This window comes from Carcharodon carcharias, chromosome 10, assembly GCF_017639515.1.
Source record: "Carcharodon carcharias isolate sCarCar2 chromosome 10, sCarCar2.pri, whole genome shotgun sequence".
NCBI classification, from domain to species: domain Eukaryota; kingdom Metazoa; phylum Chordata; class Chondrichthyes; order Lamniformes; family Lamnidae; genus Carcharodon; species Carcharodon carcharias.
In genome coordinates this window covers 28,244,861-28,258,843 of record NC_054476.1, presented here as the reverse complement: position 1 = coordinate 28,258,843, position 13,983 = coordinate 28,244,861, and the positions used below count along the sequence as shown (strand labels likewise).

The following is a 13,983-nucleotide window of genomic DNA, read 5'->3' as shown; positions in this document are numbered from 1 at the left end:
ACTGGGCTATTAAAGGATATGGAGTTAGTTGCAGATCAGCCAAATCTCACAATGCAGGAACAGACTCAAAGCCAAATGGCCTACGCCTGCTCATTTGCTTTTTTGCACTTATTTGGTTGAGGGTGTTCCATTTTGGGTTCTTAACTGGAAAGGATTACACCTGAATGCCAAGCGCCAACATTTTGAATCCAACAACAACTAGCATTTATATTACACCTTTAACGTTGTAATGCATCTCAAGGCATTTCACAGGAGCATTGTCAAACAAATATGACTCTAAGCCATATGAAATATTAGGGCAAATACCAAAGGTTTTACTGAAGAGGTAGGGTTTAAGGAATGTTTTAAGGCAGGAGAGCAAGGCAGAGATACTGGGCAAGGGAATCCCAGAGCTTCATACCTAGCCAGCTGAAGGCATAGCCACCAATGGTGGAGCAGTGAAAATCGAGGAACATAGAGGTCTCTGAGGGCTGGAGGAGGTTACAGAGTTGGGAGAAGCAACCCTGTGAAACAATTCAAAAGTAAGGATGAAGATTTTAAAAATAGATTGGCTCCCGATCCAGCAACATATGCAGGTCAATGAGCTCAGTCTAATCCGGTCTAAGCTGTTGCAGGATATTTACCTTTTTAATCCTGTAGTTGCAGCCGTGTAATACAAACATGTATAAAACTGCTATGTTTCTTGCAGCCAGATTTCAGCTGTCTTGAGTGACATGACCACCAGTTTTTGAGGTTGGTCATGATCTCTACAGAAGTGATTAACATGACAGACAAAAAACTGAAAAAGCCCCAAGAGTTTTATAAAGGGGAATTGCCTTTAAATTTGTTTTTTTTTATGGTTAACATAGAATTAAAATATATCTTACACTGTTATGTCGTGTTTTAACTTGGTCTTACTGAGAGAACTGGGTGAGTTGTTGTTGTTGTTGTGCTTGGTTATGTGATGTGGTTGAAATAACAAGATCAGTGAACTGATTGCTCCAAGCACTTCCTGTGCAGATGTCAATGTTGAGTTCATTATTTAATCAAAACACCCTGGTTTTGATTCTAAACGCTTTGTCCACTGTTACTTCAATGTATTGAGGTTTTGGATATAAAACTTAAATATCTGTACAATTGGTACATAGAAGATCTTCTCCAGTGCATCAATTCCAATTTGAAACTTGGGCTCTCAAATTCTGTTTAGCCTGATGCCTCTAGTGTATTTTCCATTCACTATCAGTACTGAGCATGTAATCCTGTGTCTCCACAATAACATCAAGCAACTCTATAGAAATTCAAGCAATGTCATTACGATTGCACAATTTTTTGACCGAAATTGCTACACAAACTCTCGGCACAACATTTATTAAGTCCTATTGTTACTTGACGCTTGGAGAATGGGAACCAGCACAGACAAAACACTTTGCTGATATTCTGAGTTGAATGCAAGAATTGCCCACTTATGAGTACTTTGTTTGTCTCATCAGCATAGAGAATTTCCACATGTACCTTGAGGACATTATACGGCATCGATGGGAACTTGAAGAGGGGAAGGATAACCCACTGCAGGGAATACATTTTAGGGCTCTTTCTTCCCGAGTAATTGTGGATATTTTACACAAACTCTGTGATTACCGCCTGGATGCTACAGATGTATTTGACCTTCTAAAGGTGAGGGGTTTTTATTTATTTTTAATCTCCTTACTTACATTATGGTACAGACTTGTTAACTATGTACATTAGAGAGGAATAGTGTTGCATTTTTAAAATAAAATATTGACATTGTATAAAAGGATAAGTTTAGTGTGCCACCATACAGAATCCAAGGTTATTTGCACTACAGACTCAGTCTGTGCAATGCAGTTTCTGCTAGCTGCAAAATTTGTGTTGGGTAAATTTGAATTTGCTGCCCAGGCCAACTCCAAGGTAAAACACACTGTCCCTCAAAATCTTGTACTTTGCTCCATTATTTAGTCATGCTGTAACTCCAGATTTAGGCTGCATTAACACTGCAACGTCCTTAAGTTGAAGTTATAATTGCAGACTTTTATTTTTAAAACTCTGCCCTTAATATAAAAGCACAAGAAAAATGTAGGGACATCTGTCTGGATTATTGAATTTTTGTTTTAACTCACTCTGCACAGGACTCAACTTCATCTTGAACTCCATCAATGTTTATAATTTCACTACCTTACCTAGTAAATTATTCCAAAATTACTACCCTTTGATTTTTTTTTCTGATTTATTTTCAAGTACTTTTCTCTTAATTTAGTTTAAATGTACAATTGATGTCTTATTGTTCCACTGACCTTACGGATGAAATAATATTTTGCATCCATGCCATTTTATACTTTAATATAGTTTGATAAGGTTGTCCTTCAGCCCCTACTTCTCCAGACATTAAGTTTCGCTAATCCTAGAATCATGGAATGAAACAGTTGAGAAGGAGGCCATTTGGCCCATTGTAGCTGTGCTGACTAGCTCCTTGGTAGAACTATCCAAATAACCCTTTTCCCCTGCTCTTTCCCAAAACCCGGTAAATTATTTATTTTGAAGTATTTATCCAATTCCCTTTTGAGTGTTACTATTGAATTTGTTACCACCCATCCGGCGTTGCATTCCAGATCACAAAAACTCAGTGCAAAAGAAAATGTTTTCCTCGTATTGCCTCTGGTTCTTAAAAATGTTTTCTGGCTGACGATCCTTCACAGAATCTCTCAGTGCAGAAGAGGCCCTTTGGCCCACCGAGTCTGCACTGACACGTGAGAAACACCTGACCGACCTACCTAATCCCATTTACCAGCACTTGGCCCATAGCCTTGAATGTTATGATGTGGCAAGTGCTCATCCAGGTACTTTTTAAAGGATGCGAGGCAACCTGCCTCCACCACCCTCCCGGGCAGCACATTCCAGACTGTCACCACCCTCTGGGTAAAAAAGCTTTTCCTCACATTCCCCCTAAACCTCCTGCCCCTCACCTTGAACTTGTGTCCCCTTGTGACTGACCCTTCAACTAAGGGGAACAGCTGCTGCCTATCCATCCTGTCCATGCCCCTCATAATTTTGCACACCTTGATCAGGGCGCCCCTCAGTCTTCTCTGCTCCAGCGAAAACAACCCAAGTCTATCCAACCTCTCTTCATAACTTAAATGTTTCACCCCCGGCAACATTCTGGTGAATCTCCTCTGCACCCCCTCCAGTGCAATTACATCCTTCCTATAATGTGGCAACCAGAACTGCACACAGTACTCCAGCTTGGGCCTCACCAAGGTTCTATGCAACTCCAACATGACCTCCTTACTTTTGTAATCTGTGCCTCAATTGATAAAGGCAAGTGTCCCATATGCCTTTTTCACCACCCCACTAACATGCCCCTCCGCCTTCAGAGACCTATGGACACAAACGCCAAGGTCCCTTTGTTCCTCAGGACTTCCTAGTGTCATGCCATTCATTGAATACTTCCTTGTCAAATTACACCTTCCAAAGTGTATCACCTTACACTTTTCAGGGTTAAATTCCATCTGCCACTTATCTGCCCATTTGACCATCCCGTCTATATCTTCCTGTAACCCAAGATGCTCAACCTCACTGTTAATCACCTGGCTAATCTTTGTGTGATCCGCAAACTTACTAATCCTACCCCCCACATAGTCGTCTATGTCGTTTATATAAATGACAAATAATAGGGGACCCAGCACAGATCCCTGTAGTACGCCACTGGACACTGGCTTCCAGTCACTAAAGCAGCCTTCTGTCATCACCCTCTATCTCCTACAACTAAGCCAATTTTGAATCCACCATATCAAATTACCCTGTTTCCATTGTGCATTTACCTTCTTTATAAGCCTCCCATGTGGGACCTTGTCAAAGGCTTTGCCACTGGAAATAATCTCTCCTTATTTATTCCATCAAATTTGAAAAGCTCAGTCAAATCTTGCTTTAACCTTAAAGTCCTCTAAGGAGGACAAGCCCAGCTTATCCAGTCTCTCCATTTAACATAACACCCTCATCTCTGGTACTGTTTCAGTTAATCTCTTTTGCACCCTCTCTAAGGACTTGATATCTCTCATAAAGTGTTGTTCCCAAAATTGAACACTGCTCCAGTGAACCAATATTTTGTAGAGGTTTACAATAACTTTTTTGTTTTTGTACACTGTCTCTATTAATAAAGCCTAGCATTCCACATGCATTTTTAACAACCCTGACAAAACCACTACAAAGCCAACAAAATGGAATGAAACCAGACGGACCACCCGGCTTCGACCTAGGCACCAGAAATGACAACAGCAAACCCAGACCTGTCAACCCTGCCAAGTCCTTCCCACTAACATCTGACGGTTTGTGCCAAAATTGGGAGAGCTGTCTCATAGACTAGTCAAGCAACAGCTTGACATAGTCATACTCTCGGAACTATACCTTATAAATCATGTCCCAGACACCACCATCACTATCCCTGGGTATGTTCTGTCCCACTGGCAGGGAGATCCTGCAGTCATGGCAGCACAGTGGTATACAGTCAGGAGGGAGTTGCCTTGGGAGTCCTCAACATCAGCTTTGGCCCCCTTAAAGTTTCAAGGCATCAGGTCAAACATGGACAAGGAAACCTCCTGCTGATTACCAAGTACCATCTCCCCCTCAACTGATTAATCGGTGCTCTTCCACGTTGAACACCACTTAGAGGAAGCACTGAGAGTGGCAAGGGCACAAAATGTACTCTGGGTGGGGGATTTCACTGTCCATCACCAAGAGTGGCTCAGTCGCATCACCACAGGCTGAGCTGGCTGAGTCCTAGAGGACATAGCTGCGACTGGGTCTGTGGCAGGCAGTGAGGAAACTAACAAGAGAAAGAAGTACTTAACCTCATCCTCACCAACCTGCCTGCTGCAGGTGCATCTGTTCATGACAGTATTGGTAGGAGTGACCACTCCATCTTCACATTGAGAATACCCTCCATGGTGTGGTGTGGCACTACCACTATGCTAAATGGGATAGATTTCAAAAATATCCAGGAACTCGAGACTCGAAACCATGAGGTGCTGTGGGCCATCGGCAGCAACAGAACTGTACTCGAACATAATCTGCCTGGCATATCCCCCACTCTACCAATGCCACCAAGCCTCGTCCTTAGCCCAACCATCTTTAGCTGCTTCGTCAATGATGTTCCTTCCATCATACAGTCAGAAGTGGGGATGTTCGCTGATGATTGCACAATGTTCAGCACCATTCGTGACTCCTCAGATACTGAAGCAGTCCATGTCCAAATGCAACAAGACCTGGAAATATCAAGGCTTGGACTGACATAGCAAGTAACATTCGCGCCACAATTGTCAGGCAATGACCATATCTAATAAGAGAGAATTTAACCATCGCCCTTTGGCGTTCAATGGCATTACCATCACTGAATCCTCCAAGATCAACATCGCAGGGGTTATCATTGACCAGAAACTGACTGGACTAGCAATATAAATACAGTGGCTACAAGAGCAGGTCAGAGGCTAGCAACCATGTGATGAGTAACTCACCTCCTGTCTCCCCAGAACCTGTCCACCATCTACAAGGCATGTCAGGAGTGTAATGGAATACTCCCCACTTGCCTGGATGAGTGCAGCTCCCACAAAACTCAAGAAGCTTGACACCATTCAGGACAATGCAGCCTGTTTGACTGGATCACATCCACAAACATTCACTCCCTCCACCACCGACGCACAGTAGTAGCAGCATGTACCATCTCAGATGCCCTGCAAGGCTCCCTGGGCAACACCTTCCAAACCCACGACCACTACCTTCTAGAAGGAGAAGGGCAGCACGTAAATGGGAACACCATCTGGAAGTCCCCTCCACATGACTCACCATCCTGACTTGGAAATATATCGCCGTTCCTTCACTGTCGCAGGGTCAAAATCCTGGAACTCCCTTCCGAACAGTACTGTGGATGTACCTACAGCACAGGGACTGCTGCAGTTCAAGAAGTCAACTCCACCACCACCTTCTCTAGCACAACTACAGATGGGCAATAAATGTTGGCCCAGCCAGCGAAGCCCACATCCCGCGAATGAATTTTTAAAAAGCCAGAGTGCAGGAGGGCATGCCAGGAGCAGCAGGCATACCTAAAAATGAAGTTTCAACCTGATGAAGATACAACCCAGGACTAGTGTGCCAAATAGCATAAGCAGCAACCAATAAACAGAGCTTAGCGATTCCACAACCGACTCATCAGATCTAAGCTCTGCAGTCCTGTCACATCCAGTTGTGAATGGTGGTGGACAATTTAACAGCTCACTGGAGAAGGAGGCTCCACAGATATCCCCGTCCTCAATGATGGAGGAGCTGAGCACATCAGTGCAAAAGATAAGGCTGAAGCATTCACAACAATCTTCCGCCAGAAGTACCGAGTAGGTGATCCATCTTAGCCTCCTCCAGAATTTTCCTGGATCACAGATGCCAGTCTTCAGCCAATTTGATTCACTCTGCGTGATATCAAGAAACGGCTGAGGGCACAGGATACTGCAAAGGTTATGGGCTCCTGACAATATTTAGGCAACAGTACTGAAGACGTTTGCTCCAGAACTTACCCATGTTCCAGTACAGCTATGACACTGGCATCCACCCAGCAATGTGGAAAATTGCTCAGATATGCCCTCTACACAAAAAGCAGGACAAATCCAACCCGGCAATTACCGCCCCATCAGTCTACTCTTGATCCTCAATAAATTGATGGAAATAGTCATCAACAGCGCTATCAAGCAGCACTTGTTTAGCAATTTCCTGCTCCTTGAAGCTCAGTTTGGGTTTCATCGGGGTCACTCAGCTTCTGACCTGATTACAGCCTTGGTTCAAACATGGACAAAGGAGCTGAACTCCAGAGGTGAGGTGAGATTGACTGCTCTTGGCATCAAGGCAGCATTTGACTGAGTGTGGCATTAAGGAGCCCTAGAAAAACTGGAGTCAATGGGAATTGGGGAAAACACTCCGCTGGTTGAGTCATAGCTAGTACAAAGCAAGCTGGTTGCAGTTGTTGGAGGTCAATCATCTCAGTTCCAGGACATCACTGCAGGAGTCCCTCAGGGTACTGTCCCAGGCCCAACCATCTTCAGCTGCTTCATCAATGACCCTCCTCCAATCAGAAGGTCAGAAGTGGGGATTTTTGCTGATGACTGCACAATGTTCACCATTCGCGACTCCTCAGATACTGAAGCAGTCCATGTCCAAATGCAGCAAGACCTGGACAATATCAAGGCTGGGCTGACAAGTGGCAACATTTGCATCACACCAGTGCCAGGCAATGACCATCTCCAACAAGAGAGAATATAACCATTGCCCCTTGACATTCAGTGGCATTAACTTGCTGAATCCCCCACGATCAACACCTTGGGGGTTACCATTGACTGAAAACTGAACTGGATTAGCCACATAAATACTGTGGCTACAAGAGTAGGATAGGGGCTACGAATCCTGCAGTGAGTAACTCTCTGCCTTACTTCCCAGAGTCTGTCCACCTTCTACAAGGTACAAGTCAGCAGTGTGATGGAACACTCTCCACTTGCCTGGATGAGTGCAGTTCCAATAACACTTAAGAAGCTTGATACCGTCTGGGGCAAAGCAGCCTGCTTGATTGGCACCCCTTGCATAAACATTCACTCCACCACCAATGACAGTGTGTACCATCTACAAGATGCATTGCAGAAACTCACCAAGGCTCCTTAAGCAACATCTTCCAAACCCATGACTGCCACCATCTAGAAGGACAGGGGCAGCTGATACATGGGAACACCACCACCTGGAAGTTCCACTCCAAGCCACTCACCATCCTGACTTGGAAACATATCGCCGTTCCTTCACTGTCACTGGGTCAAAATCCTAGAACTCCCTTCCTAACAGTACTGAGGGTGTATCTACACAACATGGACTGCAGTGGTTCAAAGAGACAGCTCACCACCACCTTCTCAAGGGCAACTAGGGATAGGCAATAAATGCTGGCCCAGTCAGCGATGCCCACATCCCGTGAATGAATAAAAAGAAAGTCTTTCTGCTCTTGCACCCCATTTAAAATTGTGCAATTTAGTTTGTATTGTCTCTCCCTTCTTCCTGCCAAAAGCTGTCACTTCCAACTTCTCTGTAGAGAGTTTGCACAGATACAATGAGCCAAATGGCCTTCTAGGCTGTAACCATTCTGTGTTAAATTTCATCTCTGTTTTTTTGTGTATTTCATCAGTCTATGCCCCACTGAAGTTTAGTATTCTGTGCATTTTGTTACATTTGAGTTTCATGTTATCTGTAAATTTTGAAATTATGCCCTGTACACCCAAGCCAAGGTCATGAATAAAGATCAAAAAAGAGCGGTGGCCCCAATGCCATCATCTCAGGAACACCATTCTCTACTTCCTTCTAGTCTGAAAAACAACTGTTCATTGATGATCTTTGCTTTCTATCTCTGCCAATTTTGTATGCATGCAGCCACTGTTTCTTTAATCCCAAAGGATTGCAAGCAAATTTAAAGTTCATTACTAGATATTTTGTCAAACACCTTTTCAAACTACAAATCAACAACATCAAACATACTTACCCTCATTAACCTTCTCTATCAACTCAATGAAATTAGTCAGACATGAAAACCTTTTAACACATTTGTGCTGACTTTCTTTGATTCACCAAATTTTTCCAAATGCTAGTTAATTTTATGTTGGATTATTGCCTCAAGATTTTCCTGCCACTGACATAACACTAACTGAACTATAGTTACTTGGCTTATCCTGATCTCTTCTTTAAATAGGGGTGTAACATTTCTCCAGTCCTCTGGCATGACTCACATTATCAAAGGAAGATCTTACATAATCACCCTTACTTAGGATTATTCTGTTCTTCTTCCCACACCCATTCCACTGTGCATGTGGCTTTTTGGAAATGTGGTAACCAGAACTGCACATGTTTTCCCAAGTGATGCCTGATTAGTGAACCATAAAGTTTCAATAGAACATAGACAGCACTGTTCCTGGCTATGCAGATTAGCAATCTATTTGCTTTTACTCACTTCTCCATATTGTCTTGACATTGAAAGTCATGAAATTCTTTGTGTTCCACCGTCCCTATCAAGGCCTCCCATAATTCTTTTTCTTTCATTGTTTTTCCCTTTATTTTCCAGTGTGCAGTATTTTGTGTTTGTGTGTTTGTATAAACAGTACAATGGGCACTAAATCCCAGTATTATTCAATTCAAATTATTGACAATGTCTGTTGAGCAAACGTATTTGCAACATGCTGTGGCTTTCTTTGATGTATAATTTGTTAAGTTTTGGTTACAGAGCACAGTGAGGATCTGGGAGTATGCCCTCTGTTTAAAAACTAAATACCATTAAAATTGGTTAAATGCTAAGCCAGTTAGCTACTGGTTTAAAGAGAACTTTTGCAATCATTTTGACACAAGACAAGATTGTATCTGAGATATATTTTCCCACTGCGCATGATTCACAAAAGAAACATACTACATTGAAATCTTAATCTGGAGTAAGATTGTTAATTGATCTATTTAGATTTTGGTCTGATGGGGTGGAGGGAACATCTGACTCGTCCTGCTCGAAGTACATCTTGCCAATTAGGAGGTGCCTGTGTATGGACTGGGAGTGTTGAAGGGAGGGAGCAAGGTGCTACCTGTAAAGACAGAATAGAACACTTAAATCAGTGGTGACCACTGCAAATACCAACATGGTCCGGTGATCCCAGTCTTAAATGTTAAAAGGCAGCACCAGTTGAGTAAAATTGTGCCATTATTGTAGAAAACACTTGTTAGTACACAGCGGGCTAATGTACCGCTAGCTGGGCGACAAATGGATTCATTTTGATTGGGATAATTTCACAATCGTTCAGCCCATTGCTCCTGTGACAGCTCTCCACTTATGAGCTATCCATTTAATCTCATGCCCTTCCCTGTACCCTTTCAATTTTTTCTGTTTCAAATATTATATCCACTTCACTTATAAAAGTTGATATGGATTCTGTTTCCACCACACCTTCTGGTAGGATACTCAATTCTAATAGTCCTTGGTGTAAAATAATTCTACCTTTGTTTTGAACTATTACCTTAAATTTATGTCATTGACTTGCTGACCGGTGAAAATAGTTTTCCTTTTCACACTACCACCACCCCACAGTTCTGAAGACCTCTTAACCATCTTCTGTTCTCATGAAAGGTTTCATGTTCTTAGTTTCCAGTTTTTGAGAGATGGTAAGAAGTTGGATTATTGACCAATTTTGCTTAGATCCAAATTCATTAAGCCAGTTTTATATCTTTTTAAAAAGCTGCAGAAAGTGCACTCAGTTTCCAATGAACCTTTCTATATCTACTTTCTTTCCGCATTTCACCTATTTTGTGAATGATTTACATTCATCTTTCAGTAACATTTCTAGTCGATGATTATAGAAGCAGAACAAAACTCATTGGCTTGAGGTACAGCATTACAGAGAATTTTGAATCCAAGTGTTGATATATAATGATTTGTTTCAGGGCCTTGAAGCAGACAGCTTAAGAGTAGAGCCCCTCGGAGAAGACAGCATTGGGGCACGCTACTGGTATTTCTATGGCACCAGGCTGTACAAAGAACTGCCTCCGCCGATGCCACCAAAGGAGATACCAAAACATAAGGCATCGAAGAATGATAAGTAATGTAAATTCTGTACTGTAAATGAAGGTTAAAGCTTTTTGAGCACAAGGCTGGTTCTAAACTGCTGTGCATAGATGAACAATGTTAAGGTTTTGAAATTGTTCTGTGTATAATTTTGTTTCACAGTCTACATGATTCAGGAGTATGGCTTGAATGGCTACTCTCCCACTGATTTTCTTTCCCTCTCTCTTGATGAATAACATCCAACCTTCAATCACCTTTGTTTTATTTATCTCTCTTTTCTTTCTTGCTCGTCAATCTCTTGTCCATTGCACATAGGAAATCATGACCAGGTTTTCAGGTCGACCCAGGTTGTCGGGCAGGAAGGGGGAATCCTTGGATCAGGGTGCACAGGTGTAATTCAACACCCATTTCGAAATCAAATTTTCTTTCCTTAACATTACCATTCATATTCATAAAAATTCCCATCTCTGCATTTTTAATTGAAAACTTTCCATGTAATCTTGTCACTCTAATTATACCCTCCTGCCGCTATAAACGTGGAAATGGGAATTTATGATGGAAAATATTGATGCTTGTTTAGCTGCAAGATTTTATTATTAGTTGGTCTCCTGTGCTATTGAACACAATTTCTTGTGATCAATTTGAATTTTTCAGACCGAGATTTTAGAGGTTGGGTTAATAGAACCAATGGCAGTGGATGGTGGGTGTGGCTGCTGGGGTGGGCAGGAATGGAGAGGAAGTGACATAGGAACGGAAGAGAGAGTAAAGATAAGGTGATAGGGAGAGGAACAGAAGACTGTCATGATTGGGTGGAGGAAGGGGGCATGTAGCAAGCGGTGAGATGGGTTGAAAGAGGAAATTCAGAATGGACTCCTCCCAACTAACTCAAAACCTCCTTACCTCATTCAGTTATTCCTTCTGCAGTCTTCATTCTCCAGAAACCCTTGTTTGGTGTTAAGTAAACTCTAATTTACCTTGTCTACTCATTTGCTCTTTTTGATCATGATGGTATCCAGGTCATAGCTTTCATCTGGGGGAAAAAAAATCTCCCCACTTCACCACCTCCCCAAGCTGCTCGTTTTAAAACATGTATTTTCCAGTTCACTATCACAAATATAGCAATTTAAACCAGTCTTGTGATAAACTATAAAACATGCATTAACTGAGGCAATTCAAGAATCAAGAGGTATAGGAAATTATATATGTTTGGAAGTGGTTTTACATTTTAATTTTAATAAATTCAATCCCAACAAAAATTATAGAGAATCAGTTAGTTGTAGTTCTCAAAATGCTCAGGTGCAGACCTACTGTCTAGTAACAGTATAAGATTCACTAGTTAGCTCATAACTGTCAAAATAAAAATTCTAGAGCATTGGCTGAAGACATTGGACACATCTGTCCTGTCTAATACCAGCCTTTGTAGGCAACAAGTTGACCTGGTTGCCCAAAGTTGCCACACATGTGGAATCGGCCTGGAACTGGTGTTAATTTGACATAATGAAGATGTTAGTCCCTATTCCTACTTCTGCATCATTCACTTCCAAGCACAAAATGTACTTAATGTTTTGTACACCAAAAGTGAGTGTTATATTTGTAGATGTGTGTAACAGCTTGAGTCACGAATACAGTATAGTATGCTCACTGTAGAAAGCAAGCATTGTGAAATGCAAAGTGTTTCAAATCTGTTGTCAAAACTTTTGCCTCCTAGGAAAAGAAAGAAACTTAAAGAAGAAGGAAAAATTAAAAATTCCAAAGTCTTACATAAAAATATTACAATAAAGAGCAAAGATGAGAAACAAAAGGAAAAGTGGAAACTTCGTTATAGTTTATCCAAAACAAGGTAGGGTAGAACATCTAATCAAGCATTTCTTTGAAATATAGCATCAATAATGTGCTACAGGCCAGGATTTCTAAAAGAGCAAAGTGTGCTTAATGTGATGTGCTTTTGTTTTGTTATACACCTAGTATTGATTAAAAGGGAAATCATTATGATGACTTTTTAAAACTTACTTTGTTCAAATTCTCCCACTTTAATTACATTGGCACAAAGTTACCACAATTATAAGCAGGTGCTTGCTTTCCTTCATATTCAACTAAATGAATTCTCTTCTCTTCAAATTGTTCAAATATTGAGTTGTTTGGTTGCAAAGTATGCCAGTATAATTTTACCAAGTGCTGTGTAGGATGAGTTTCAGGCTCATGACTTCCTATGTAATAGATTACTGATTTAATTTTGTCAAAGGATGGCCCCATGTGGAAAGGAAACCTTTCCCTTCTCCCTGCCTCCCCAAGCAAGAATGGGGAACTAAGGAATATTGACAGAGGTCTATGCAAATTTGTGTCACCTTGTCCTTTTGTCCAAGAGACTGGTGCATGGCACAGGAAGGTTAAAGGTAAAATACCAAGTGTTTCACTGATAGGTTTAATAATTGTGTCACTGTTACCATACTGTAAAATATATTTTTGATGAGTGGTTACAAATTTTAAATGTTCAATTACCCTATTTTAACAGTGGTAAGTTTGAGAATGTTGAAAAGGGAAGTGGAACGCATTATGAAACCTCCGATGAAGAGACTAATGTGCAGAAGGAAAATGATGCTGCAGGGTATAATGGTAAGCACATGAGGGTATAGCAAGTATAGGTATAACTTATTAACTGATTAATGGAACTTAGTTCAGTAAATTGAGAATTATATGCAGGTTAAAATTGGAGGTTCAAAGGTTTTGTCATACTGCAACTTCATCAGGTACAGATACAATTAGCATTTCTCAAAACACAATATACAACATCTGTTGACTCTAGGGAGAAAGTCTTCCTAAGAAGTAGAATTTAAATTGTAATGTCACAAAGGTTCTTCATTTGTGATCCCACTTTATAAGGATGAAAAATTGTTGGAGCATTACCCATCAGTTGTCAGTAACTTCCTTCAGAATTTCAGTGAACTTTGCAGTGAGCACCTTCTGAATTTAGGTGGTGACCATCCTTTTTTTCACAGGAATAAAATGTGGTGTTTAGTAAGCTAACTGATATTGATGACACTTTGACCAACCTTATTTGTAATATGCTACTTTTTGGAAAGGGACCTGATGGCAAGAATAATCTGTCCAAGTTTCCATATAAATTTGTACAGTAATTTGTTGCTTCAGCAACTTAAAATACTTCAAAAGGTGTGACCAACTTGCATCAAACTTTTAGTACCATAATGTCCATGAGACCATAAAATAGTTGTGTGCCAATAACAAATCATTAGTCACATCAGTGGCTTAACGCTTGTCAATGGTACCTATCATTAAAGTTTTTGTATTGATTCTGTCACTTCTACTTTAATGGGAGTTGACTCTCACTGCCCTATATCTACTTGTATAATATCGGGATTCGGAGT

General features: G+C 41.2%; 1 protein-coding gene across 2 annotated transcripts in view; it reads left to right on the top strand.

Moving 5' to 3' along the window:
- LOC121283534 (cat eye syndrome critical region protein 2 homolog) overlaps positions 1 to 13,983 on the top strand; it is an 84,585-nt gene that overhangs the window by 31,147 nt on the left and 39,455 nt on the right. For both annotated transcript variants that reach the window (XM_041198217.1, XM_041198216.1), the window contains exons 3-6: positions 1,470 to 1,653; positions 10,480 to 10,634; positions 12,309 to 12,440; positions 13,113 to 13,213. In XM_041198217.1, coding sequence (XP_041054151.1) covers positions 1,470 to 1,653; positions 10,480 to 10,634; positions 12,309 to 12,440; positions 13,113 to 13,213 — 572 coding nt within the window. The remainder of the gene's footprint in view (positions 1 to 1,469; positions 1,654 to 10,479; positions 10,635 to 12,308; positions 12,441 to 13,112; positions 13,214 to 13,983) is intronic.